General features: G+C 41.0%; 1 protein-coding gene across 3 annotated transcripts; it reads left to right on the forward strand.

The window, feature by feature from the left end:
- Positions 1-27,947, forward strand: GSDME (gasdermin E). Of its 3 annotated transcripts, XM_076331323.1 has the most exons (11): positions 1-53; positions 1,910-2,023; positions 4,520-4,717; positions 5,875-6,067; positions 15,440-15,611; positions 16,597-16,717; positions 21,161-21,349; positions 23,333-23,460; positions 23,573-23,756; positions 25,308-25,381; positions 26,211-27,947. In XM_076331323.1, exons 2-11 carry the CDS (start codon positions 1,930-1,932, stop codon positions 26,439-26,441), a joined length of 1,584 nt encoding a protein of 527 aa, XP_076187438.1. In that variant the 5' UTR covers positions 1-53; positions 1,910-1,929; the 3' UTR covers positions 26,442-27,947. The 3 variants fall into 3 exon arrangements, with proteins under 3 accessions (XP_076187438.1, XP_076187436.1, XP_076187437.1); XM_076331321.1 differs by lacking the exon at positions 1-53 and having other exon boundaries at positions 1,955-2,023; positions 4,487-4,717; XM_076331322.1 differs by lacking the exons at positions 1-53; positions 21,161-21,349 and having other exon boundaries at positions 1,955-2,023; positions 4,487-4,717.
- The last annotated feature ends 16 nt before the right edge of the window (positions 27,948-27,963 follow it).

A 27,963-nucleotide genomic window follows, 5' to 3' on the forward strand; every position in this document is an offset into this window, starting at 1 on the left:
GGCGGAGCTCGCCGCATCCTCGGGGCCCGGCGGCGGGGATCGCCGGGAAAACCGTGAGTACGGGAGAGGGCCCAGGGAGGCGGTGGGGCTGGCCGTGCCCGCCTCCCCAGCGCCCGCTGAGGGGCCCCGGCCGCCGCCGCTCCTCCCTTCCCGGCGGGCTGAGTCCCCCGCGTCCCGCCGGCTGGCCGGGGCAGGCGGAGCGGGGCCCCGGCGCGCCGTGTGCCCCCCGCCGCCCCGCCCGACCCTGTCACACGCCCAGGAGGAGCCGCTGCGGCCGCCTCGCTGACTACCCGAGTCCTGCTTTCCTTCCCTGTCTGCCTGTATGCGCCCTCCGGCTTCACGAGGGGGAGAACAAGGCTGAATGGCTGCAATTCACGTGTGGTGGTTCTGAGAGGGGGTTAAGCGTGGCGCGGCGGGGCCGCAGGAGCATTTGAGGGGGATCCCCGTGCTCGGACGCCCGCCTGAGCCGCCTCAGCGCGGATCTTGGTGAGGTGGCCTGTTTTGTCCACCCAGGACAAGGGCAGCTTGTCTCTGCTCACGCCTCGGGCCCGTTCCCGAAGTGTGCGGCTCCCGTCTTGGGCCTTCGTGCCTCCGCCTCGCCAGATGGCACCCGCCAGCCCTGGGTAAGGCCACCACGTCCCTGTTGGGTGCATCGAGCTGCTGTGGTTTTGTGCGGCGTCAGGTCCTTGGAGGCATGTGCTGTAAGGTCCTCGAGGCACGAAAAAGGGCTACATCCAGGGCTAAAATTTATTGGATGTGTTTTCGGGGACCACGTGCATTCAAGGACTGAAACTCGTTGTGTGAACATCCCTGCTAGGCTTTGCGTATTAGCTTTTATGGCTGTTTTTTTAATTTAAATTATCTAGAAAGGAGGTGAAAATAACTATAAGGTTTTGTAATAAAACACACGTCCTGCTTGTCATCACTTCCACGCTTTAGTTGCCTTTCGGCGTAAACTCCGGCTTCATTAGGATTCAAAGGCCATTACTGCTGCTGCACAGCAGAGTTAACGCCTAACAGCTCTTCTGACACTGCAGCTCTTGCATGGTCATCTTTGGCCTTCGGGGGGCTCTATTTCCTTACAACTTGGATTGGCAAGGGATGTGCTGACACTTGGCCATCCAGTTGTCACCCTCTTCCCAAGTTCCCTGTGTACTGTGCCTGGTGTGCTGGGTAATCTTATGTTAAATGGAAAAAAAAAAAACCCTTTTTTGTACTTTTTGTAAAGGTCAGTGTATGTGTATACAGAACGTAAGAAATACCGGGCAACTGTTGAGAACTTGCTTTTGAGCTGACAAAGGTAAACACTGATTATTCATAAAATGTTTCTTTGGATCTAATGTCCCACTATATTGAGTTAGGGAGCTGTGATAAAGGAAAGAAGCAGGATAAAATTTGTTTAAGTAAACAATGAGGTTGCTGTAAATATCTTCACTTGATCTCATCCCCTTCGTTGAATGATCCTCCTGTAGCCCTGGTTCAGGCTAATTTTAAATTTCTCAGTGGCAAGGAAGGTACTCCTCCTTTCTTTTCTGCTTTCACGCCTAGCTATCAATCTGCAAGAGTGAATTCACTCCGACAGGCTTTTCCTACCGCCTTTGATACCTTTCCTTTTAATTCTACCAAACGAAGCACAGTTCTAACAAAATTTCCAGAGGAAGAAACTCCAAAGGCAGAGTTTTCTTAGTGCTGTGTCCGTAACCTCTCCATGTCCATTCAGTCAGGATGCCGTCGATCCTGGTAGATGTCTTAACTCCCTGATGTTGGCTAAGGGCATATTCAGTTGCTCTACGTCTTTGTTTTGTGAACTAGTGAAACAAGATATTTGGGTGCATTTTAGAACGTATTAAAGGCACTATATCCAAAGAAACATAAACAGGAATTTGGATAGAATATTCTTGCTTTGCAGGTACAGCTGCACAAGCAAATATGCTCCCTGCAAAGACGTTCCCAGCACAGCGAAGCGTGGGAGATGCTGACGTCTTCACTCTGAGACTGAAGACAGTCCCATCTTTCCTGCCTGGTGAGTCTCAGCAGTCCTCATAAGCGCTCTGTGGTCTTTCCCGGATGTCCTTTATTGCTAGTCAAAAGCATGGTGGCTGGGAGTGAAGACAAACCACCACAAATTGGAAGTTTTATAGAATGGTGTTAATGGGTTTTCTCATGAGATTTAGTGAGTGTGTAACGATGCCAAATCATAGGAACTGGTTTTTGCAATTTGTCTTAGTATAAACTCCTCAGAAATTGGCGGGCCTTTTTCTTTTCAGACACACTGCCCATGTGAGTTGGTTATGTAGGAATGGGATCAGAATGAGTGAACAGTCATGTAAAGCACAGAAATGTTTGAAGAAAGGTTATGCTGGGGAAGAGCAGCTAATGCAGGCAATGAGAAATTTCTTGACGGTCCCCTCCATTACAAATCAGTTGTCTGGTTGGTTGTGAAATACAACCTTTTTGTGTCATGCAAAAGAAGTCCTAGGGAAAAAGAAAACTAGTTTTTTTGGCTGTTGGGGGGTTGGTTTGTTTGTTTTGTGGTTTTTTTTCTGCTGCAGTGGAGCTGCATTGCTTATTCTGTTACAGTGTTCTCACTGAGATTAAAACCAGGGAAATTAAGGAGGAGAAATTTAAGAATGCGAAAAATCAATCTCAGTTCAGACTTTAGGAAAAAGACAGAGAACAAGAAAGTCAGTGGAAGTATTCCCAGTGCATATAGCTGGGACTGTGCTGCTGGTTTTTTGCAGCCACAATTACAATGAAAGTCCCAGAAGACTCTTCAGTAAAATGTTATGGGACTTTGACATTGTTCAAATCCTTTCGATGCAGGTGGTGTTGGGAAACACCCTTTACTTGCTCACGTAGAGAACTAAGAGGAGGCTGTAGGGGTTTCATGAGGAGGTAGATAACCTCAACATGAATTGGTAAATACTGTGTGAAATATTGTCTGAAATGGGATTTGGGAAAAGCTAATGGAAAGGTAAGTTCCCATCTGCAAAAAGGCTTTTTTTTCCTCTGTCCTCCAGCTGATGCTAAAACGTGGAGCCTGCAATCCAACCACTAATATCTTTATTCAGTTTTCCATTTTATCTCAATAATCCTGAGTACCCACTGCAATACCAATTTTTGTTTGAGGTCTGTTCTAACTTAGTCTGGCCTGTATGTGTAAATGACAAATCTAACATCTCTGCGGAGCAAGACAGGTAATTAATCGTGAATGTGTGGGTACCCAGCTAAAACATCTTATGATCTTAGTTGAACTTTCCAGTCAGTGTCAGCTGGAGGATTCAAAGGAATACTGCCAACTTTAAAAAAATGATTTAATTCTGGAAGTATCATTAGATCAAGTAGCACAGAGTTGAAAAACTAAAAAAGATTAGATTTTTTTTAAAAAGATCAAAAATCAGTTTATTAGAATTGTGTGTTTAGCACTTGTGAATGGTCATTTTTATCATTTCTCCTGTGAGTTTAGCCAGTTTCCCGTATAGAAAAAGTTCCTTGTAAATACAGCGAAGTGCATTGCTTGGGATAAAGGAAACCTTACACAATAAGAGATGCCAATATTTTTTAATTTAAGACATTTAAAAGCTTGAATAAGAAGATGTATGTAGCTGTTTAGCAGATAGGAATAACAGTTGCAAATAACACATGTTCAGTTTAGCTGTAGTTATGCTAATGGGAAATAGGAAATTGGAAAACATTGAAGATAAAAAGGTTCAGAAAGAAAAAAATGAATTGGGACTTTCCAGGGGCGTAGTTCAGAAACAAAACTTAGTCACAAAGATGCCAGCACAGATATTTGTTGCTTTTTGTAGAATAATTTTTATTATCCCTATATGTGTTTACTCACTATTAAAAAGATCAAGATAATTTGTATGAATAATACCCAATTACCTTATATGGAGTAAGATAATTTTATGTTAGGTAATAAAAGAAGGATTCTGCGGGGAGGCAAAAATCCTCTGCCATTGCACCGGTGCTCTTGTCATCCCAGCCGGTCTCTGCAGGGTGCTCATTAGTAGGTGCTTTTTCTTAGAACTTCAGGTAAGCTGTGTAAGTTTTTTTTCCTCCCTAACAGATTAATTACCTGTGAGCATTCCTTGAAGGAACTTTTCAGCTGTAGGTTGGAATATTTATTTTCTCACACATTTATTTTCTTTCTTCGTTATCTGCATGATCATAAATTTCATGCATTATTATTGTAATGTTTAAGCCTTTCATATCGTGTTTGCAGTGCATTGTTCTTTGCTTATTCACTGTTGCTTATTTAAAATTTTAATTAAAATTCTTTCGTCTGTTACTGTGAGAACCTTTTTACTTTGGGCTAAGTGGTTTAAACTGTCATGATTCCCAGCTCAGAGTGGAGAAGGTAGGGTGAAAACACTAACTGTTCCTGCATTAATACCAATGCTATGAAGAACTTCTTCAAGTAACAATGTAAATATTTATACTTTCCAACTGTAGCTGTTGAAAAATGAATGTATTCTTTCAGACTTTAATTGATTCCTCAAGATGTTTGCAAAAGCAACAAAGAATTTTGTGAGAGAAACTGACAGTGGAGGTGACTTGATCCCTGTCTCCCACTTGAATGCCTCAGACAAGCTGCAGCTTCTGAGCATAGTTACAAAGAGGAAGAAATTCTGGTGCTGGCAGAAGCCCAAGTATCATTTCTTGACAGTCACCCTGAGTGATGTGCTTACTGAAGACAAACCGATAAAACCAGGTAAAGCCATACTCGGGCAGCACTATTATTGCAGATAAAAAGAATGCAAAGCCTAATCTTTTTTGTTATTATTTCAATCGTGTTACTAGAGGGCTTCTTTCAGAGGAATGCTCTGAAGTATTCTCCATCCATGGAAATGAGATGACTGGATCTTTTCTCACTTGACTATTCGTTTAACTAAAACGAGTAATAATAAATGTTTAAACAAAAAATGTTTCGCCTAGATAGACTACTGAAATTGAGTGCTGAAGCTTGTCAAGCTGTACAGTCCTAATGTTTAATAACAGTGCTGTCTGCAGCCACAGGAGCTCCCCTAGAATATTTTTGGGGGATTCCAGAATGTGATAGTAGCGTGAAACTATACTGTGCTCTAGGTCAAAAAACACTGGATAAACAGTGTCTTATTGGTGACAGTAGCCCAGGGAATGCTTGCACAGGCAAGGCCAAGCAAGTTTTACCACTGCTTTCTTTCTTCTTGCACAGACTGTTAAAAATGCTTGACCCTTGTACTTCTTTCTTCATCCAGCTCCAGCAGTCCTAACCAGGTTTTAGGATAAATGATCTGGAATCCCATATTTCTGGGCATGTCACAGTTCCATACAGGAAAACAGATGTTTAGTTTAGATGTTAATTGTAGCTGGCTTGGAAGATTAGCTGATTCTGAGTCAGTTCTTCGGTTTATAGGTGTATAAGATTCAGTGTTGTTTTAAGCCAGTTAGATGCTTCCATTGGTTTTCAGTGAGCTTTGGGATAGCCCTGTAATGAGGTATGTCAAGATAATGGCAAAATATTAACCCTATTGTACAAGCAGGTCTGCTTTATAGTTTTTCTTTGTAGCTGAAGTAAGTTTCAATCATTCTTTATAAATCTTCCATAGCATCTGAGCTCAGCTTTTCAATCACCTTATGTTTTCCTAAAATGGCAAAATATAAAAGATAGCGAAAATATAAAAGGAGCGAAGATGATGAAAATATGGAGGAAGCAGGAAGCAGAAGTAAGAGTTACAGAGCTGTAAATTTCATTATTTACCTGCTCAATACTGTTCCTTGCCTTCACTAACTTGTGATATTTTCTGTAAGATTATGTTTTTCCAATCACTTCAGGACCGTTTTAGCACTTTTCTTCACAGGTAGAAATTACTTTTATTGCTTTCCTAGTAATTGTGGAGTCTGACTTTGCAAAATATATGGGGAAGTTTGAAGATTTTGTTCAAGGAAGTATTGAAACTTCATTTGGAAAGATCAGCCTGGGAGCTGGAGGGAAGGGCTATGTGGAAAACCAGTCCTCATTTGGAAACCTGAGAAAGCAGGAGATTGACTTGCAGCAGCTTATGAAAGACGTCAAGGACAGGTATGGTTTTTAATGCGGGCATTCTAATGGCCAGGAAAGATTACTGAGCTGAAAAGGCTTGGGCCAGCTGTGATCACTGAACAAGTGATTCGATAGTGTTGCCATAGTTTGAGAATTATTTTTATTGTAAGTTCTCAGGTGATAAATCATATATACCAAAATGAAAATTTCCAGATTTTGAGAGCTTGATGGTCAAACCTTTTGCTTTAATTTTAAAAACATCTTTCTGCAATTTTGTCTTATGTATTTGCATGAATTACCATGTGGAACAACGGTCAAATCCTTCTTTGGGGGGCTGTACTGAGATAACAGTCTGGAAAAAAAATGGATTCGTTTCTCTATGTTATTGGGGCAAATGCTATGGAAGCTGAATTCAGAACTACCAATATTCTTGTAAGCATGCTTTATAGTTTTTTTGTGTGTGTGTGAGCAACTGTGCTAGAAAATTGGATTATTTGAAGCTGAAGGAGTAGTAAAGGTGAGCAAGCATGGTCAATGCATGTTCTAGTAGTTGAACAAAATATAGTTTATAGATCTATTGCTCTCTGTTATATGCCGTACTAACTGAGGGGAAAACCCCAGGTTTTCCGTACTATAATCTTAATTTTACAAGATATGCAACTCTTCCTGTCCTACTCTGAAGTGAGATTGATTTAATCTTGCAGTAAGACAGTCATGGACCAAAGCCTACTTGGCAACCAGCTGACAAGTCAGGGGTCTACTCTATATTGGCCTTGACTCGTGGGAGATGAGGGTGGTTCATTTGCGACAGCATTGTACTCTAGATCTGTAGGAGGTGGTGTAATACATTTTAATAGCCTTTGCTGATGCTCTGAAGATAAAGATGATAGGTTTTTGTTATCAGTGCAAAAGTTGTCAGAAGCAGTGTAAATTTTCTTTAGATACACTGATGTTCTAGAAATAATCAATTCTCCATTTTCACAGGAACAAATGGCTGCTGTTCTTTTTATCGTGAGCATTCATAAGTCAACAAACTTATTCTAATAAGGCACCTTGCTATCTTTGTAGTAAATGCCTTATTAAAAGCAGAAAATACTGGACTAAATTTGTGTACCAGGCCTGTAAAATTAGTATGCATCTAGTATCAGGAAAATAGCATCAGTCAAGATTTAGAATCTTGTTTCTAACACTAGATAGAAGCCTATAGAAAACCAAACTAGAGTAACTTCTATTTAGATCAGTAAGCTTTTACTTAGTTTTCTGCAGTAAGTTACTTACTTGATTGAAACAAATAATCCTTCCATAGCAAATCAAATTTACTTCAGCACAGGTTATAATCCTGAATGTAACTCAATATTTACAAATATATTATCTTCTTTTGAGTATGGAAAATCAGTAGCTCTACACTGATCTGAATATAACTGTAAATGAGATTAATGTGTGTGCCCCTTTATACAAGGAGCTAGTTCATAGATGCTCATAGCTTATTAAGGCTTATGATGCAAAGTGTGTAATTGATAGCCAGTCAGTCTGGCTTCTGCCAGGTCACTGAAAACGATGAGGATAGCATAATTTTTATTTTCTTCTTCAGCATAATGCCAAGGCTCACTGGAAATTGTGGCAATGCCTTACAAATGAAATTCCAGGTACTCATTCATAAATATTCTATTATTTATGATGGATTGTGTCCAAGCTTCTAGCTTTCGTGTCTTTCATGGAGCATTGTGTGGAATTCGGGAGTGCTGGTGCCTAGAAGTTAGTGATTTTTGGATGCAAAGCATTATGGTACTAAGAGGATGTTTACCCATCAGTCCTTGTGAGACGAGAGTCAGCTAAGTGTTCTTGATTTCATCTAATGACATACATTGCTTGTTCTTGTTAGATCCATTCTTGTTTCTTTTACTGTTTCTACATATATAGCCTAATCAAGTTGCATTTTAAAATGTTGTTCTTGTATTAGGCTGTTTAAATCAAAGTTGCAGATAAATAGCAGAAAACTAAAAACAATAGACAAAGCTGATATGGCTTCTAAACTAAGTCTTCAAGGTTCAGCAAGCTGGAAGTGCTGAGTGGCAGCAAATCGGTTTGCTGTCGCTTCTTATGTGGACCATCTGAAGGAGAATCCTACTGATCTTTTAATTAGATTCCTGATGCCACACTGGCTCTCCTTTTCTGAAAAGGGATGACAGCTGAAGGATGTGGGATGAGATCCTTCCTGTTTTGCAGAAGCAATGACATTTTAAATGCAGAACACACTTCTTAACATAATATGCAATATAAAAATAAAGTTAAATGGTACTTTTAGGTATATAAACTCGGCATATTTTATTTTACGTTATTCTTGCTTTTTGTATTACATTGTGCTTGCTAATTCACAGAGTACTGTAACATACTGATTTTAGGTCAGAGTCCTATGCCTTTAACTAAGTGAGATTGCTATGGATTTAAGAGTATTTTCCATCTTCTGTTTTAAGGCTTTCAATACTGTCTGCCATAAGATCCTCATAGAGAAGCTGATGAAGTATGGGCTGGATGAGCAGACAGTGAGGTGGATTGAAAACTGGCTGAACGGCCGGGCCCAGAGGGTATTGATCAGTGGTACAAAGTCTGGTTGGAGGCCAGTGACTAATGGTGTACCCCAGGGGACAATACTGCGTCCAGTCCTGTTTAACGTCTTCATTAGTCATCTGTGTTGATGAGTGTATCCTTAGCAAGTTTGCTGATGACACAAAACTGGGAGGAGTGGCTGATACACCCAGAGGGTCATGCTGCTATCCAAAGGGGCCTCAACAGGCTGGGCTGGTGGGAACGTCATGCAGTTCAGCAAAGGGAAGTGCAAAGTTCTGCACATGGAATAACCCCAGGCACCAGTACATGCTGTGGGCTGACTGGCTGGAAAGCAGCTTTGCAGAAAAGGACCTGGGGGTCCTGGTGGACACTATGTTGAACACGAGCCAACAACATGCCCTCACCACAAAGAAGGCCAATGGTATCCTGGACTGCATGAGGAGGAGTATTGCCAGCAGGTTGGGGGAGGTGATCCTTCCCCTCTACTCAGCACTGGTGAGGCCACACCTGGAGTACTGTGTCTAGTTCTGGGCTCCCCAGTACAAGGGAGAGATGGACATACTGGTGAGAGTCCAGTGAAGGGCCACGAAGATGGTGAAGGAACTGGAGCACCTCACATTTGAGGAAAGGCTGAGAGAGATGGGGCCGTTCAGCCTGGAGAAGAGAAGGCTCAGGGGGGATCTTATTAATGTATATAAATACCTGAAGGACAGATGCAAAGAGGACAGAAGCAGGCTCTTTCAATAATAGAGGGTGACCAAGGACTGGTACAGATTGCCCAGAGAGGTTGTGGAGTCTCCCTCCTTGGAGACATGATCCTAGGCAGCCTGCTCTAGGTGGCCCTGCTTGAGCAGGGGGGTTGGACCAGATGACCTTCCAACCTCAGCCATTCTGTATTCTCCCCTGCAGTGAAAAGGATTATGAGGAGGTTGTAATCTTTGTAGTTCTCATGGATTAACAAATTTGCTTGTTTTCACTAAGTTCTGTTGGGTGATTGAAATAGAAGTTCTGAGAGGACAGTGACAGCAGAGAGAAAGAAACAGGACCATGTCGCAGCAGTCAGTCCACATCAGCTGCAGAAAGGTTTACCTGTCACACTTCCATCATTTCATGTGAATGATTCCTAACTCTATGGTTAGCATATTAGAAAAACAGGGTAAGTGTTAGTAGTAGTATACTCTGGCATGATTGAAAGCTATTTTTACAGTATTGCATATTGCACTTTAATATGCACTTTCATTGATTCAATGATTGTCCACACTGAGACACAAAAAGATGCCTATTCCTAATCTGAGTACAGTGGAAATTCAGCCCATTTTGTTATTTATTCTTTAAAACTCCTAGAGCATTTGTGCATATAATGAGAAAACCATTCAGTTTTCTACCAAAGGTGCTACATGGGAATATGAAGTCACGGGATGTTGAGACAGGATTGAATAAAATCAATTGTGTGTGTCTGTGATTTAAAAACTGAGGAGGGTGCCGAATAGAAAATAGAAGAACTATCTGTCACTTGCACTCTCAAAAGTCTGGCATTCTGGGGGAAGATGTTCTATGAAGTAATTGTCAGGTTATGGTGTACAGAAAATTGTGAAATGCTATCAATAAGCTGACTGTAGCAGATACCGTGTTCCAGTATGACTGTAAGAAGTAGGTCAGAGAGGTTATATTTGAAACGGATTAACAAAAGAAATATTATGCGTCTGTGTTTGATGGACAGTGGCAGAGTGAGGTCTGGTGGATTTTACTCCGTGGCACTCATCTAGAGGTCTCTGTTAGAGAAGGAGCAAAGCTGGGTGAAGGCTCTCACTGTGCAACAAGCAGCATTTGTATGGAAGACATCAGACTATTGTGCGTTATACATGAAGTGGAGAAGACTGAACAAGCTGAGGAATTCTGGCCGAGCAGTAAGAGAGGTTTTGAAGTTAGTCATGTGGATGTTATGGAAGAAGTTGCATTTGGGCGAGGCTGTGAGAGTGGGCCACCCGTGTCTCTGTAGCTGGGAGAGGAGGTGTGTTGAGCTGACATTGCCCAGTGCAGGACTGAAAAGGTTTTTCACTCGTGTGTAGTTTGGACTAGTGAAAATTTGTACAGGCAGGCAACAGTGCTGTTGCCTTCATCCTCACAGACTTCAATGTGAGGATGGAGAGTACTCACAGCAGTAACCATTCTTTTTGGTATTCATAGTAAATTGGCAAGCACCTTGCTTTGAGAATTTGTGGGGTGTGTTACTGAGAAGACTAGACAGGATTTGACGGAAAAATGGTCCTAGCCCCCCTCCTTTGTGGACGGTCTGGTCAGAGATTCTGTGCCTGAAGGAAAGACCTTCAGTCTCAGCTGTTGGGTTTAGAGCAGGCTCCTGCTCTCTCCTTTAACTGTGAGAGCCTGCTCTATTGCCAGGTGTTGTCTGTTTTCTCTTGCCTTCCATTAGTTTCTTCCTTTCTCCCTTCTTTTCTGCTTCCAGTCTGCAGCAAATTGCCTTTGTGCCTCTCTATTCTCCACTGCTTTCCTCATGCAAGAAGAAAAAGGTTGAATAAAAGTGAAGGAAGCCATTGCATTATAGGAGAGTGGAAGTGTTTAATCCAATTAAATGTGGAGAGAGTGAGACCAAAACTCAAAGAAATTATTTTCTTGTTCATGTTTGACCTATAGAGCTTCCAGCCTAGTAAATCATTGACCTCAGGAAGGTTATTTAAGCAGAACAAACAATCAAACACAAAACCCATAATCCTTATCTTTTAAATTATCTTTATTTATACAAGCTCATACCCTGTGTGTTGATAATGGGACTTAGCAAACTAACATCTTATTGTATTTTATATAGTGTTACTTTTGAGTACTTCAGCTCAGATTCTTAAGGTGGGAAGGAGTACAGTGATGTAGTACAGGTCACACGAGACCGGTGTGACCAATGGTGGAAGAGATGATAAGAGTGATGGTTGTAGAACAGAAATAAAAGCTTTGAAACGTGACCTGTGAAACAAAAAAAATGCAATGCAATTCCTGTGCCTGCATGCATGTATTCTCAGGGGTTTAACTCAACCATCTCTTGTTATTCAGATACCTTCTTGATATTCAGTGTTATGCTAGCATATGAGTTCAGCTCTTGCAAAAATACACTCATAGATTCAGAAGCCATTGCCCTGCAATACTTTAAGCCCTGCTCTGATTGTCAAACTTCAACGCTGTTGCATTTTGCTCTTGATAGCTATTTTCAATGATAATTTAGATAAGCTGGGTATTTGCTTACCTCGTGTTGGGTCCTGTTTGAGTCGCTGAGAAGAGCAGAATGTTTTGCCTTCCACAGGCTGTGCCCCAGTGATAACCTGTGATGTGCCCACACACAACCCTAGAGTCTAAGGGGTTTTATGATAGAAAGTTCAGTGCCAGAAGTTTAGAGGAGAACATTTGACTGCGCTGTCCTAAAAGAAAAGGTATTTGCAGCTGTTGGTAAGGGTTACGTGTTTTAAAGCCCTGAATCCGGTACTCGTTAAACTTAGTGGGAAGAGGAAAGCATTTCTGCTGGCTTTACAGTTGAACACATCCCACTGAAGTCACTTGAATCTTGGGGCTGAGGCAGTGGCCGTCTCTGCCACACAATGCAGCTCTGTGCAGAGGACCCCAAGTTACCTCCGAGACACAGTGCCTGCGGCAGTGCTGCATCAGGGGACCAAAGCAGGTAGCTCTGTGCCCCCATGGTGTTAGTGTCGCTGCACAGCCTCCAGTGCTGTGGCAGCTCATCCAGCGCTGCCTCAGAAATTTCTTCGCTGCGCCTCATTGCAAGTTTACCTATGTCTTCTGACTCTTTCGCTCTGCCACTCTGCTATTAGTTCTGCATCTGAACCTCAAAGCCAGGAGCATGAGGGGGGTCTGAGCCAGTCCCACCTAAGACAGAATACTGTAGAAGTAGATGGAAGAAAGTCTTGAATTACTTTGGTCATTCATTTGTATAGAGTTAAATCATATTCTATATGCTTCTTATGTTAACACTCATTAAGAAACAGCAAATCTCTATTTAATCTGTATTTTCTATATTTGATTGTTTTGTTTCTTTTGCTCTAACTTTTGGGGATATCCGGTGAGTTTGTCATCCTCTAAAGAAGGAAAAAAATACATCATATAAAAGCAAATGACAAATTGCTTTTGTGCTTCTTCATTGTATTTCTTCCCCTGTGGCTTCTTAGGTCAAATGTTAAAATTGCAAGTTCTTAGTGCCTTAATTTGTGTTTTCAAGATGCTTAGGACACCTCTTCAAAATCATAAATAATTATTGTGAAGTATGATAGGCTTGGTGGTCTGTTATTGTGATAACTAATAGTTCTGGTTTGGCAGACACTTCTAAGAGCAGCGGTGTTTGTGATTGCTTGACATTTCTTCAATTTTTGCTTAATCCAAAGATTCATTGCATTCCAAGCATAAAGCATGGCTTTGCACTAAAAGAAAAGAAGTTATATTAATAATCTCAGGAATGTTTGGGGGTGCTTTTCTAGTGGCTGCTGCATTGCTTCAGAGGTATTTTCTTTCCCTTGTTTAAACAATCAACTTCAAGGTTTTCAGACAGTTCATTCCAACTGATTGAACCTTCATATAAGCATGTAACTCTCCAAAGATCAAAAATTGCCTCAGGATATTTTTAATTTAATAAAGAACTAAGCTGACTTTAGACTTATACAGACTGCATAAATCCAAAACTCCAGACTCTAATAGATCAAAAACTTTTTAATTAAAAGTGGAGATATCTCGATTTAAACAAAGTGGAGTCAGACATGTCTTTCTGTCATATTTTTTGGGAATTGCCATTTAGCCCTATGAATAGCCATTTACATTAAAAGGGAGGAGAAAAGACTGAGTAAGTTGAGCCAGGGATAGCAATCTTTTAATCTTCCAACTGTCGTGCTAGAGTTATCTGTTCATAGAAAATATGACATCTCATCTGAGGACCTCCAGTGGGTATTTTGCAAAAGTATAATATAATGGACACACTTTAATCAATCAAGTACAGTTAAGAAGCTGCTTTAACTGTTACCAGAAAGACTGTTAACACCCCAGAAGACAGGGTACTGAATTTTGTCATCTTTTCTTAGAAAATAATCCTCTCTTGTTGTTTCTGGGCATTCACTTTCTTAACTCATTCTAAGACATACCTAACTATAGGTATAACTCCAGCAGCATTTAAACACACACTGAATTATGTTGTGGAGTAGGGATGACTCATTAAGTTGGAGGCATGGGCTAGAGGTTTGAGGTCCCTCCCACAGTTAATTATTCTTTTGACTGTAACAGTCCCGGTCATTAATTGTAAATTGTGAGGTTATACGGATGAGTAACACAGGAGTTTATAGCGAGTGATTTTTTTAAGTAATCTTTTCCAATCCCAAAATCCATTATATCCTTTCTATCTTTTCTCATCCAGCCCTTTGAAGTACTTGGTTGGTGCTGATCCCGCTCAGCCAGTTCAGGGTTTAAGTGAACACTGAAACAGATCCATAGGAAGCTGTGAGGGTTGACATTGAGGTGTTGCTCTCTTTGCATGCTGTTCATCCCTCAAGGAGAAATTCTGGTGACTCAGAATTTGGAGTAAGAACTTAAAAATTTGGCAGCAGCATGCCAGGGCGCTCCTTTGCCTGTACATGGGCCTTCAGAGGCTAAACCAGCATCCCTAGTGGTGGTTGCCTCAAGCTGTCCTAGTCCAGGGTGGGTCTGGACATCAGCACTTGAGTGCAAAGGAGCCCACATCACCTCCCCTGTCAAGAAGCAACTGATGGCGCATCTGCAGCAGGTAGAAGGACGTACAAAGACAGGGGTTGACAGGAATGAATGATGACAAGGAGATAAATGAGACTGAGTTTGGCCAGACAGGGCTGGAAAGCGGTAACAGTGAACTGTGAGAAGGAGGGGAGACTAAGGCTGGGAGCCATGGGCAGCTGGTGTCATCTGAGGGTAGGAGATAGAGAATTGAAGTGGGATGGGTGAGCTGGCTGGCTGTGGGACAAAGCTGAGATGAATGAGAAGGAGAAGGAAGAAATGGGACTTGATTTGGTCAGGTAAGAGAGAGAAAACCTAGAACTATTGTAAGGAAAGGTGGGGTTTGATTACAAAGGGAGAAACTAACCAGACTGGAAGATTGCTTGCTATGTATTTCCTAACTTCCACTAGCTTTACTGCAACTTCACTTTGCTCTTTCTAAGCAGAGCTTTGTGATTGTGTGGATAATACTATTATATTACATGCTTATTATGTATTATGCTATTATACATATTTTTATTGTGTGTGTGCATGCATAATGTATGTAGTAGGGTGCAAGGAGTTCATAATATGGACCACGAGCACAGGTCTTTTGTTTGTTTGGTTAAAATAATTCTTTTGAGTAAAGACTGCAGGATGTGACCCATTGACTTACTGAGGCTGTTTGTGCTAACATGAGACTCTGAAGAGAATGGTTAGTCGGCATCCCCTGCCATGGGCAAGTTAATGTCAGTGTGAATTCACAGTAGCAGAGGATTCAATCCAGTGTCCACGAGCCTGGCTGGTTATTTTCATATTACACTGGAAGCTTAAAGTTGTCTTTAGTTCTCCCTTGCTTTTTTTGCTTAGAAAGTAGCCAGACAACTGCCATTTTTGCTCAGAGTAAGGAATCAAGAATTCAGTTTGTGTGTTGGGACTTACTGTGTAATACAGATATTTACTGCTACCAAATAACAAAAGAGAACATAATAATTTTGAGGAGACTGCTCATACAGAAACCATTGTTGTTTATACAATAAAAGCTTCTACAAGCAATTAAGAAAACATTTTTTCTCAGTTCTAGTATTTCTGTTGTTAATGGTGTCTTTTCTTTTTCAGAACAATAAATCTGAACAGTAGTTTACTGCAACAAGTAATAGAAAGAAAACGTGAAGTGCTGTGCATCTTGAGAGAAAAGATAATAACAACTCAGAAGTGTACAATATCTGAACATATCCAGACAGAAGAAAAAATCAGCGGTGTGATGGGATGCAGTACAAAAATACTAAAGGTAAAAGTTATTAAAAATCTGCAAGGAATGGAACATTTGCAGATTATTGGAGAAGAAATTATGATTTCTCCAAATAGACTTCAGATTATTTTTCATGCTTCCTCAACGTATTGAACTCACTGCACTGCTTAGTTGTGAAGCTTCAGAAAGGTAAAATGCTTTTTCCGTTGCAAAAGATGCCATCTTGTGTGAGCCTGGAATCTGGTTTCCATCAATACTGTCAAATTGTGATTCAGTTTCTATGTAGATTCCTGCCTACAGCAGAACATAAACCAAACATATAACAATTCAGTGAAAGCTGAAGAGCAAAAAGCATTGCTGAAGCAAATTTATTTGGAAAGCCAAGTAATCATTCATCAAAAATGTTTGCAGTGTCTACTGAGTTTTAATATTTATTGAGAAGCTATTTGTTTTCGATCGTGGGAGTAGAGATTAACTGCATTATGAGGATATCTGAAAAATTGCCTATGAATTGAGAAGGAATTACCAAAGTCAAAACATATGCTCGTTCATTGTAAGTTTTTTTTAAAGCTGCAGATGAATCACTTCTGTGTACAGGGTGTCTCCAGTAGCAGAAATCTGGGAGTTGCAGTTCAACAACCCTCTGTGCAAGTGCCATCTTCCTGGTACCAGTCTCCAGCTGGGCAAAAAGGGTGTCAGGATAGAAGAGGGCAGGGCAGGATACTGAAGTGGGTGCCCATTTCCTAGTGACACAGTGTTTCATGTGTGGCAAGAGCTGCACCTGGAGCTCAGCTTTGTACTAGGACAGGGTAGCTAAGAGTTCGAGAGCCGCTCTTGGCATTGTGCTTCTACCTCGCTGCTCATCTTGTTCCTTTCATAGATGTCAAATGTAACATGTGCTTTAGTTAGACATCATGGAGAATAAAGCACATTCTTTCTCTGTATTTTTTTCCCCTTAATTAATTCTGTGTTTAAGCTACACAATAGCTGAATCAGATAAATGGTGAATAAATCTGTCCTCTAGGTTTCAGTGAGTGAAAATGGAAGTATGATGAAGGATTCTAGTGTGATCCTTGAAATTCCTCCTGCAACCACTATTGCCTACGGTGTAATTGAACTGTTTATAAAGCAGAGTGGCCAGTTCGGTAAGTATAAAGCCGGTTTTCTGTGGCATGCAGTTCAACTGTGGACAGAGCTGTCTGTTGGGCAATGATTTTTGCATTTCCCTGTGTATGAAGGTGATGATGCTGTATGGTCTCCATTGCCTTGATAGTTATTTGTGCTGTGAAATGCTGCTCTTCTGATTTAGTAATGCTTTTTCACTTGTTTGCATAAATCATAAACTCGGAATAATTTAGGTTTCAGGGGACCACAGGGGGTCAGCTAGCTCAAGCCCCAGCTCAAGGCAGGGCCAACTTTTGGAGTTTGATCTAAGTTCAGAGTTAGATCAGATTGCTTGTATCCTTGTCTATTCAAATTTTGAATATCTCCAGAGACAGAGATTCAATCACCCCTCTGGGCAGCCTGTTCTCATGTTTAACCACCATCATGGTGAACTTTTCTTTCTTTCTTCACATCTAATGAGAATTTCCCGTTCTGTAACTTCTGTCTCTTGCCTTTTGTCCTGTTGTCATACAGAAGAGTCTGGCTCTGTCTTCTCTCCATGCTTCCATTGGGTGGCTATAGATAGCAATAACGTTCCCCCTTAGTGATATTTTTTCCAGGCTGGACAAACCCAGTCTCTCGGCCTCTTCTCATACACGATGTTCTCCAGCCCTCAGCGATCTTGGTTGCTGTTTGCTAAATTGCTCCAGTATGTGAATGTCTGTCTTGTACTGGGGAGTCCAAAACTGGACTCAGCACTCTGAATGCAGTCTCGCAAATTGAAAAATCACCTTCATCAGTCTGCTAGCTACACTCTTGCCAGTACAGCCCAGTATGCAGCAAATTTCAATAGCTGCAAGGGCACGCTGCTGATCCTCTTGAATTTGTTGGCCAGGTCTTTTTCTGCAATTTTGCTTCTAGCTAGCTGGCCGTCAGCCCGTGATGTTGCCTTCACCTATTGGCAGGGAGAGTGAACTGAATATAAATCAACAATCAACCAGGAATGTTTAGACAACAGTCATGCTAAGAAAAGAATTACTCAAAGTATAGGACTGGAATTTAAACTTTGCTGTCTATTTTACACTTTCATATATAGATTGTTCTCAGAATGGTTGCAGAAATGTCCTTGTATGTTTTCTGGTCATGCTTTACTTATTTCAGGTCGAATACTTTCAGGTGTCAAGTTTAAAAAAAAAAAAAAAGTTGAAATTGGGGGGAGTAGTAACTCTGCTCTGCAGAATCACCTGTTTTTTTCTTTCTTGTCTATCCTCAGTTAAACTCCCCGACCTAAAGGAGGTTTCAGGGGATGTTATGCAAGAAGGAAGGAAATCAGATGGACTGTGTAGGGCTGGAAGTTGGAAAGGACTGATGTGGAGAGAAACAGGAGATACGTTGAAGAAATAATTGAAGTGCAGTTGAGAATTGAATCCAGGATGCACTTTATTTGGATAAGAAATGGAGGAGATACTCTCCATCATTCTCCTTCAACTGACTTCTAATATTAAGGAAGTCTGTAGGTTCAGGAATATAAGTAAATACCATGTAACCTGTAAAAATTCTGAAATGTGGAATTGCTCTGACATAGGCTGAACACAGAGAAATACCAGAGGGCATTGACTTCATGGGCATAATAGAACTGTAATTCAGAGTAATCAGGTACAATTAAGGCTATCTGACTACGTAGGTGTATAGCTGATAGCCTACTTAAGTGATTTCTAGATGGAAATTCCTCTGTCCTGTTAGCTGGTAATACGTGGGTCTTGTTAACGATCTGTATTTCTCTGCTCTTTTTCCACCTCTGCTTCTTTTTCTACTTTTTTTTCATATTTAATGTTATGTCTTTTAAGCTTCAAAACCAGCAGAGCTTCTTTCATGTTTTATCTCAAACAACTTATGTCTTGCCTCTTTTTTTTCATTTGTGCTATCTTCCCTTGCCTGACTGTCACTGAGAAGGTAAAGTGGAGGAACTAACAACAAAATTAGGGATTTGCCAACAAGAATAAGTATGGTGAAGCCTAACCTTCAACTTCTTAATGTCTGAGTAGTGATAATTTCTGTTTATGGAAATAAAATTAGCCTTTGAAGTTAAATCCAGAGACTAATGTAGTCCTCTCACATGAGACTGAAAGTGACCAGTAGCTGGTGTAATATAATGGGATTCTCTTCACAGATGGTTACAGAATAAGGTGCATGTAAGGGTTTTTTTTTGTTTGTTTGTTTTTCTTTGCCACTGATAGTGCTTGAGTTATCCTATAAGGAAGATTGGTATATAAACTTCCTTTAAAACGTTCTGGCTAATGTGACTGGACATGCTTGGACATTTTTGCAAATAAATAAAAAATGAAAGGAAAAAAGGCCTAATCCTTTTCTGATCCCTTTGCCATAACGTTTTCCTGTAATCATTATGTTTGATTTCTACAGGCTAATCTTCCACTACATGTAAAAGCTGTACCTGTAAAGGCTTTGCAGTTTTGCGTCTCTAAAGTTTCACTGCAAGTCCTCTTGTTCTTGCTTTACAAAACAGGAGGTATAGTAGCACCCGGCTGATTTGCTTTGTTCTGTTCATTGCTATGTATGTGTGACTTGCTTCCTCTTAAATGTCTGTAAATTAAACAGCCCTAATCTTTTCAGCTTCTCCCTGCAAAGGGGTCTCTTTGCCTTTGATTGTTTTCATTGATCATCTCTGGTTTTCTTCCATTTTTGTTAATGTTTCTGAATAACTAACAAGATCTAACTGCACTAGTGGAGGTTTGTCATTGATGGATGTAACAGAATTCAATAGGCAAAATATCACAGTATTATGTATGTTCTTTCATTCACTTATTTTTCCTTCTGGGTTTTTTTTTTTATGAGTATGACAAAATTAATGAGATACAAAATTAATTAACAGTCCTATTAATACAAAACTTTCAGAGTCCTGTATTTTCCTCTGAATCGAGTCCTTTTACAAGATTTAACAGCAGGATCTGTATCTGTTAAAACTTTTCACATGATGCTCTGTATTGATGTCCCTTATTAGCATCGCTCTGCCTTAGAAGGGCAGGTAGTTTATTAGCACTATCTTCCTTCTTCAGGGTTCGCATGAAAGCCTTGTTATTATCAGTCAAACTAACATGAGCATGTTGGCCTTATGGTGCCTTAGCTGCTGTCCGGAGTCTTGTTGCTTTGGGAAGTTCTTTAATTTGAGTTAATTGCTTTCTGCTCCTCTGTAGCTCACTCTTCTCTGTGAAGGGTTATGCAGGCATAAAGGTCTCTGTCATCTTTCTTTCTCTGTGGCAGAGATTTCTTTGTCTGCTCTCCCTTTGAAAAAGCTTTTTGCTGATGGACTGCTCTCCATGCTTTCTCATCTGCTTTGAATGTCCTTAATTTGGTGAGACAGACTCTTACAACTGGAGGAAGGTTATATTTAGGTTTTGTGCCTGGTACATGTGAGCACTGTGCTTGATTAGTTCCTTTCTTTTTTCCCTTTGCTGTCAGGTATTGCTTTAAAATTGAGTTCCTCTTGCTAGCCTGCCTGCATTGTCCTCAGGCCTGCTGCAGAGTGCCAGGGGTACAGTTTCAAATCTTGCATTTGAGCAAATAAAAGATGATCAAAATAATACATAGGGCTTTGATTATATTCTGCATCTTTGGGGCACAATATTGGACACATGAGCACAGAACTTGATATTCCAGATTTCTCAGCATAAGTCTTACAAAGGCTCCCTGGGTACCTTCCAGGAGTCCCTTAGCTTCATCAAGTTGGGGGCATTGGGGTGGCAAGAAATCTGTGGTCCTGTTTGGGTGGGGTAGGCCAGTGCTCGTCATGAAGACAAGGCAGAAAGGGTAATCCAGCCAGGGTGTGTTATTTTTCTTCGTGAAGTTATTTCAAAGACAGAGTATATTGCAGAGTGATTCTGTTCGTGAACATGCCTGGGTGAAGTCCTTTAGAGGCTCTGAAAAGCCCCCTATTTTCCACTCATCTGGAGAACTTGAAGATGGACCTGTGGCTTGGCTCAGAAAGAGGAGTCTATCAGTGCCATGACCAGAAGTTCTGTGAGTGACTCTCAGAGTTCTTAGGAATCTCAGAAAATGCTTTCATGTGTTTCCATCATGAGTGGATCCTGTAGCCCGCATTACAGCACATCTCTTAATTGGTAGAAAATCTGAAGAATTCATACCTGCATCTCTTGTATGCAGCATTCAGGTTTACGGTGTCAGAAGTTTTCACGTTATTTGCTGTCTGCATTACTTTAATTTGCAGGAGTTGGAGTCACATTTTGTAGTTGGTAGCTGCACCACAGCACCTTTGTCTGTGCAAACATCAGGGCTGCAGTAATGCTCAATAATTCACATACATAGCAACCACTGGCATTCTTCCCATCTAGAAGAGATGAGACATGGAGAAATCGCATGCAAGAACACTACATAATATAAGCTAGCATCTCATTTGGTAACTGCTTGTGTATTTTATTAATTTTTTAAAATTGAATTTCTAATTACAGAATTCTGTCTGCTAGATGAACAGCAAGGAGGCTTTGAAAAAGAAAGCACAGAAGGCTCAACTTATCCCCATTCAGCACTATTCAGAGATGCTTTATTTCTCTACCAGCCAGATGCTGTTGATAATGAGATGTACTCTGGGGCTAAAAACAGCATTCCCAGTGATGCTTCTTTAAGTGTATTGAAACAAGGTATTACCAGAGATGCTTTACATGATTACATTACAGTGAGTTAAGCAACATGATAGGAGGAAATAATCTCGTACAATAGTACATAAGAAATTATGTTAATTCATTTTAATAGGCCTTATCAGGAACTCTTGGGGGAATGCACTGAAAGAATAGAAAAATTTACTTCTGCAATAGGTATATGCAGTGGACTGTTCCCTAGGAACATCCTGAATCCCTTTGTCATAAATACGATCTTACAGAACCAGGTTTTTATGCCAATTCTGTTACATTCCAGATAAGCTCTATAAGATTAGTGATGATTTATGTTTTCATTCAGAAAGGGTCACTGAAAATATTTTTTCATGATTTGGAAAATACTCTCAGTAAAACTTCTCAGTTAAAGGTTATTTTAAGTCTCAAAAATTACGAAGACATCTCCCCCGGCTTCACTTAGACGCATTATTTTCTGAGCGGCTTTATAGAAGTCTTTGGTATCAACTAAGGCTGACGAAATTAAAATGTGATTTAAATGGAAGTTTGCAAATTGGTATAATGAGCCAGGCACAACCTGTTTATTGTAGGGATGTGGAAGGAAGGGGCAGGATTGTCACCAGAGGAATGAAAAAGGGAAAGACAAATCAAGGCCTCAGAACACACTTTACTTTTCATCAGTTCTTGGTAGAGTTCTTACAGCTGGTTCTAATGATGAACATCACTTTTGTTATCTCTAAATTTCACCCTTTGTTCATGGCTGTTCAATAGACTGTGACCAAAATAGATATTTGTTGTCCTGAAATGAATTCTGTCATTCTCGAGTGTAGACTTGTTTGAAAGGAATAACTCTGTCTCCATGTGTATATAAAAAACCACCTATTTGTGAAAGAATGGCATGTCACTGTTTTTGTTTTTTGTTTTAGCTTGACATGCCTTTCTTGCTTAAAAGGCTTGGAGGTTTCTTTTAATTAATTAACCTGAACTGTCTCTTGGAAAAAAACGAAAAAAATTGTTTCCACTAAAGCAATTTAAAGTAGGTTTCCTCTTCTGTTATTTGTATAGATAGTCATACGATTGCGTCAGGTACAAAAAATATCTGCCTGTGGCTGGGCTTTCCCCCCCCCCCCCCCAGTTAAGTAATTTTTAGATATAAAAGGCATCTTTAAAGAGAGCACGTTTCTTGACCGGAGTGACATGAAGGGAAATTTCTTTTAAACAAAGTTAAGAATGCTTGCATGCCTGAATTTTTGGAATGCGGAAAAACACATTCCAACCTTCTGGTTGGCATTATTGACTTGAAAACTTCTTTTCTTTTAGCAAAGTGGTAATTTAATGTCATAAAACATTTTGATTTTGTGTCATAGTTGAATTGTGGGGAAAGGAATGCAGTGAACTCTCTTGTGCTTCTGTTGTATGTATTGTAATGGATTCAATATTTGAACCCAGAAGAGACTTTTGTCCTGATTTTTGTAATAATAATTAGGTCAGGGGTGAAAGGTTGTAATTCTTTGATGCACCTGATGAAATATGAGGACAATAACAATTTAGAATCTCAATAGGAACTTGTAATTCTGTGTATGGACTCATACCATTGACTTTGTAATTCACATTAACCCACAGATTAGGAAGTAAAGTTATGAGCAGAACTCTTCGTTCTGCCTTATAAACGAACATTCTCTGGAGATGAACTTTCAAGTGAGAAACTTAATATATGGTTAGTTCAGTTAACATTAAAATACTGACTTCTAAAATATTAAAAATGCCGAACACCAAATGTTGATCCTTGGTAGCTGTTCTTTCTTAGAATTTTCATTGATGCTTCATTGGCTCATCAGGGAAATATAATCAGATGTGTTCCAGCCTTGCATTATAACTTGTGCTGATGGAAATCAGGATGTCAAGATGTGGTGATAAATGAGCTTATGAAACACATAGCAAAAACATTAACTGTTTTTACTGGCATTTGTGTAGAAATACTTAGTTTTACTTTTTACTGCTTTCTTGGGAAAGATCTGTCACGGTTGAAGACTCAGTTCCAGCCCTTTGTGAAGCTGCCGGAAGACAAGCAAAGAGCTTTATATAAAACCCTTTGTGAACTCTTGCTCCACGAAGAAATGGTAGCTGCCCTGGAGGACCTGGTAAGATGAAGAAAATTCTGCTTGCTTCATAAAAGTAATTTCAGAATAGAGCTAGCATTCTCTTTTGCTTGAACTTTTCTCCTTTCTCTTTTACTTATTCTTTTACTGCCAGTTAGATGATATCTGCACAGGAGACAAGCCAGATCTGAAGGAGTTAAAACCTGCACAACAAGACCTCCTTGGCTTCTTGCAGCTCTTAGGGTGCAACTTACAGAGTGAGCTGTTGTTGCAGAAATACCAGCCTCAGGATGAAGAACTCTTCTCGGCTACTCACCTCCTCATCAGTGCCATCTCTGGTATGCTGTGAATGAAGAGCCCTTTTTTTTTTTTTTTTTTTTTTTTTTTTTTTAATTTTACTTTTGGAAGCTCCCTCTGTTAAAGCATTTATGGCTCTTTCTGAGCAGTTGGTGAGCTAAGCGAACGTAATTTGTTCTGTTCCTTTTTATGAGTTTGGTATACCATGCTTAGCTTTCCTGGCTGTGAATTAAATTCAGCCCTCAATCACTGGCAGATTTTGCTTGTAAAATACACATTCCCCCAAGATTGCTCAACTCTACTTTTCTGCTGAGTGTGGGCACTTCCAGTTTGGCAAGCTAATTTCTGTTCTTACTGCATACCAGAGTTCTTCCCGCCTAAATGCTGAGAATTACAAATTAGGTGTTGTCTTCTGTGTAACAGCATATATTGTTGAGGTGCAAACTATATTTAAAAAAAAATGAATTTAATGTAGAGACACTGCAATTAGAGGGTTGTTTTGCAGCTGCTGAAGAAGGAGATTAAACATAAATGTCAAACAAATGCCATCCTCTCAATCTAGTTGGCACCACAGTGTTAATTAAAAGCTACCTGCAAAGTCCAAGACAGACTTTCCTGGCTTTTTCTCCTCTCTCTCATATGTAAAGAATTTCCTGACATTAAGATAACGAAGGGAAGTCCAGTGTGGTATTAGTTAGACGTGGCACCGTGCAGCAAAATGTCAGTGTGCATCCATATACGCACAGTACCCAGGTAGGAAAGCTTAACTCATTTGTGGAGACAGAAAAGAAATAGAGAACAGAAACCTGCTGATGTGGTAACACTTGTCACATGCTATTAACAGCAGGGCGCAAGTTAATTGAGTGTGTTGCATTATCACCTGGCTTTGGACATAATGTCTGCTGCTAAAGTCCAGGCGTAAATGTAGCTGGATCAAGAATCAAAACCTGTTTTATGCCTGTTGCTTCTATTAGGAATTACAGCCTTTGAGTTGCAGAGTTTGAAGGGCACCACAGGGATCACTTAGTCCGTCTGCCTGCCCCAAGGCAGTCTCAGCTATGTCATTCCTCTCAAATTGTGTTTTTGCTGAAGTCAGCATCTTGTATAGATTTTGAGAGCGGAGGTTCTTGTTTTATTCGAGGCCTAAATCATTCGTCCAGCCTGCAGACTCGGAGTGGAACACTGGGGAGATACTTAGGGAGTAGACAAGAATGATGGGGAGGAAATCCCCTTTCCTACGAGCTGCCTTTTCTCAAGGGCAGGGGTAGTCAGTGTGGGGCTTGTACCCATCGCCCGTCCCATTTTATTCTGCACACTGGGAAGCAGGCAGGAAAGGGCTGGATCAGCCTCTTCCAAACGTCCAACAGAGCACTTGTGACAACTGTCCTCAGCATTGAATCGCTTTGGTCTCCAGCATCCATTTCATGAGGTGCTGTACCCGCAGGTGGGCCTCAAAAATGCAGCTCATCTGTCTTTGCTCAGCAGGAGAACCCCATAACACAGCTCACCGCTAAGAAAGTCCCCTTTCCAGCAGCCAGCCTCGTGCAGTGTTCACTGGAAACAATCTTTCCCTTTTAATGTTTCCTTCACAGAGCTGCCTGATTACACTCTTGTCCTGCTGCGTGCCTGCTGTGATCTTCAGGTTGTTCCGGCGTTGTGTTGTTTGGTGAGTAATCAAAATGTGACTGCGTAGCACGCGGGCCCCAGCAGCAGTAATGACTCTGTTCTCTGCCTTACTGTGTTTCTCACCCAATAAAGAAGATGTCAAGCTCCAGTGCGAATTTCAGCTGTAGGCATTGCTGAGGCAAGGTCAGAGTCTGACACTGGCAAACAGTGCAGGTAATTTACTGCAGGTGGATACCTAACTTCTAAAACGTTTCTGTATTTGGGAGAGTCCATGGGCTGTGAGCAAAAGAAAATTGTCACTTAAGCTTGAATTTTAATTTACTAATAGTCTCACCAGCCCATTTTAAAGTCTCAGTAACAGTAATCACCTGCCCTTGGGAAAAAGAAATTTCACTTTGATAGCAGCAGTGCTTGGGCCTTGGCAAATTCTGAAGTTCCAAAACTCGGAACTCGTTCATTAAAACTGCTGAAGGAATGGGGCAGGGCTGCCGTTCCCTATGAACTTTTTTTAAGCTTGCTGACAAAAATAATAGTAAAAACCTTTAAATATGTGGGGCAAGGGGAATGCTACTGTTTGCTCAGAGTAAGAGTGAGAGGTAAGTGTGATCTGCAGTGAGAGAAGTTGGACTGGGGAAAAGGACGCGGTAGGAGAGATGTTTCTCCTTAAAGGGTGCCATAGAGCTTTGGTTCTGGATGAGCGCGTCGTACTCGTCAAGGCTAATAGCAAAGGGAATTTTGCCCTTTTGCCGCTGCCTGGTAGGCTCTCCGGTGGTTTTGTAAGAAGGAACTGAGCTATGCGATGGCAGGAACAGCGCTGCTTGGAAAACCTTTGTAATGTCTCTGTCTTTTGCTGTCTCTCATAAATACAGCCTAACATCGCTTCAGCTGATGGCACCGTGGCGCTGAGCAGTCCTTTGGTGGCTACTCTTACTGACAGAAGAAGATTTGATGTCGTGCAAAGGCTGTTTGCTTCATCAAACATTACTTTGGAAATGACAGTGTCTTCTGTAAAAGCTGTAACTATGAAAGAACCTAGATTCTTCCCACTTGTTCTTTACGTTGCATTGTATGGATTTTATGCTTTAGGTGGGAATGTGTAGGAGCTTTGCTGAGTATCCAGTTACTGCTCTAGCCTGTTCGTTCTTCTGTAGCTCTGCAGTGTAGTGTTGGTGTGTTTGAGCTACCAGTAGAGCCACTCAGTTGAGTACTTACGGCAGTCCAGCCAGGGGTTACGGAGGTCAGGGTGGACTCGGCATGCCTGGGGTGAGCGCTCTGCGCTGCCATCAGGTGTGCTACTGCTCTGCAGTTTCACTAAGGTATGTCTGCCGTGGAAAATACATAAATAAGGGATGAAGGGGAGGAAGCAAAAAAGACAAGCCTGGAACAGAAATTGAACGTAGCAGTAGAAGCCGAATTGCTTGCGTTAATAGTGTGGGAGAAAACTGCGAAGTACAAACTGCTTTTTGTAAGCAAGCAAACAAGCAGGCTGCGGAAATCCAGGGTTCTGCAACGCAGTGGATGTTCTGCTCGTTTAAGACTTGATGTGCGGAATGCCTTCGCTCTGGAGCAAGTGGAATGGAGGGCTCTCAGAGAGGTACTTGATTAGGTTTTCATTTATTAAGTGTAGTCTGGCTTTATGGATGTGAACTGCACACTGCAGGAAATAAAAAACCCCTCTTTTTCAAAAACTAAGACCACCTTAGGGATTTATGCCTCTGTACAGCATTTCTGTTTTCTAATAAGTTTTTACTCACCTTAGCAAGTTTCAGCTGTTTAAATTGCATTCTGGACTTTCTCTTTGAGATACAGTGATGCCTTTTGGTGTGTGCACATGAAACATCCCTGCTGCACTCCACAAAAATGATCATTTTACCCGTATGACATTTTAAGTGCAGATGTTTTGCTTGTTTCTTTGGCTAACAGCAAAGTGTTAGTAAAGCATTTTGTGCTTTGAACTATTTTGCCTTTTTTTCATTGTAATTTTTTGTAATCATGTGAATGGGACAGAAATGCAGTAGAGATCACTGTAAATACGGGCTTGGGAAGATGATGTTCCAGGTAGGTGGACTATCCGTGCTTTCACATAAGATTGTGAGATGGCTGACAGACAAACAAGCAGGCATCTGTGTGTTTGTGGGGGGCAGTGATCAGTAACCCGGCCCTGCAGCTTAGCTAGTGGGTAGGAGTCTTGGGTCCAGTTTTCTGCTCTGTTCCTGCATCGTCTTGAGCAGATTGTCTAAGAGGTCTTTAAAAACTCATGTCAGTTAAGCTTTCCCTGAGGAAGTGGACTTTGCAGAAAAGCACCGTGGTACCTTTCCATACCCTGAGGGCGCAGGATAGCCTTGCACGCTGAGCTGTTGGCATTGCTGTGTCTCATCTGTTAAATGAAGCTGATGGTGGTGCCTGAACCTTGGCACTGGTGTACATGGAAATGTCCTTTAGGAGGATGGAAGCATGTTGCTCTGCTTCTGGGAGTGATGTGTGTTTGTAAATGGGAAAGTCTTCTTTTGCCAATCACTGCTCAAAAGTTGCCTCTGTAACTAACTAATTTATCAAAACTTTCTATTAAATGTTATGTCAAAACAATAGAACAACTTATGACCTCATGCATGTGATTTCCAT

The sequence above is a fragment of the Aptenodytes patagonicus genome, chromosome 2 (genome assembly GCF_965638725.1).
Source record: "Aptenodytes patagonicus chromosome 2, bAptPat1.pri.cur, whole genome shotgun sequence".
In the NCBI taxonomy this organism is placed as follows: Eukaryota; Metazoa; Chordata; class Aves; order Sphenisciformes; family Spheniscidae; genus Aptenodytes; species Aptenodytes patagonicus.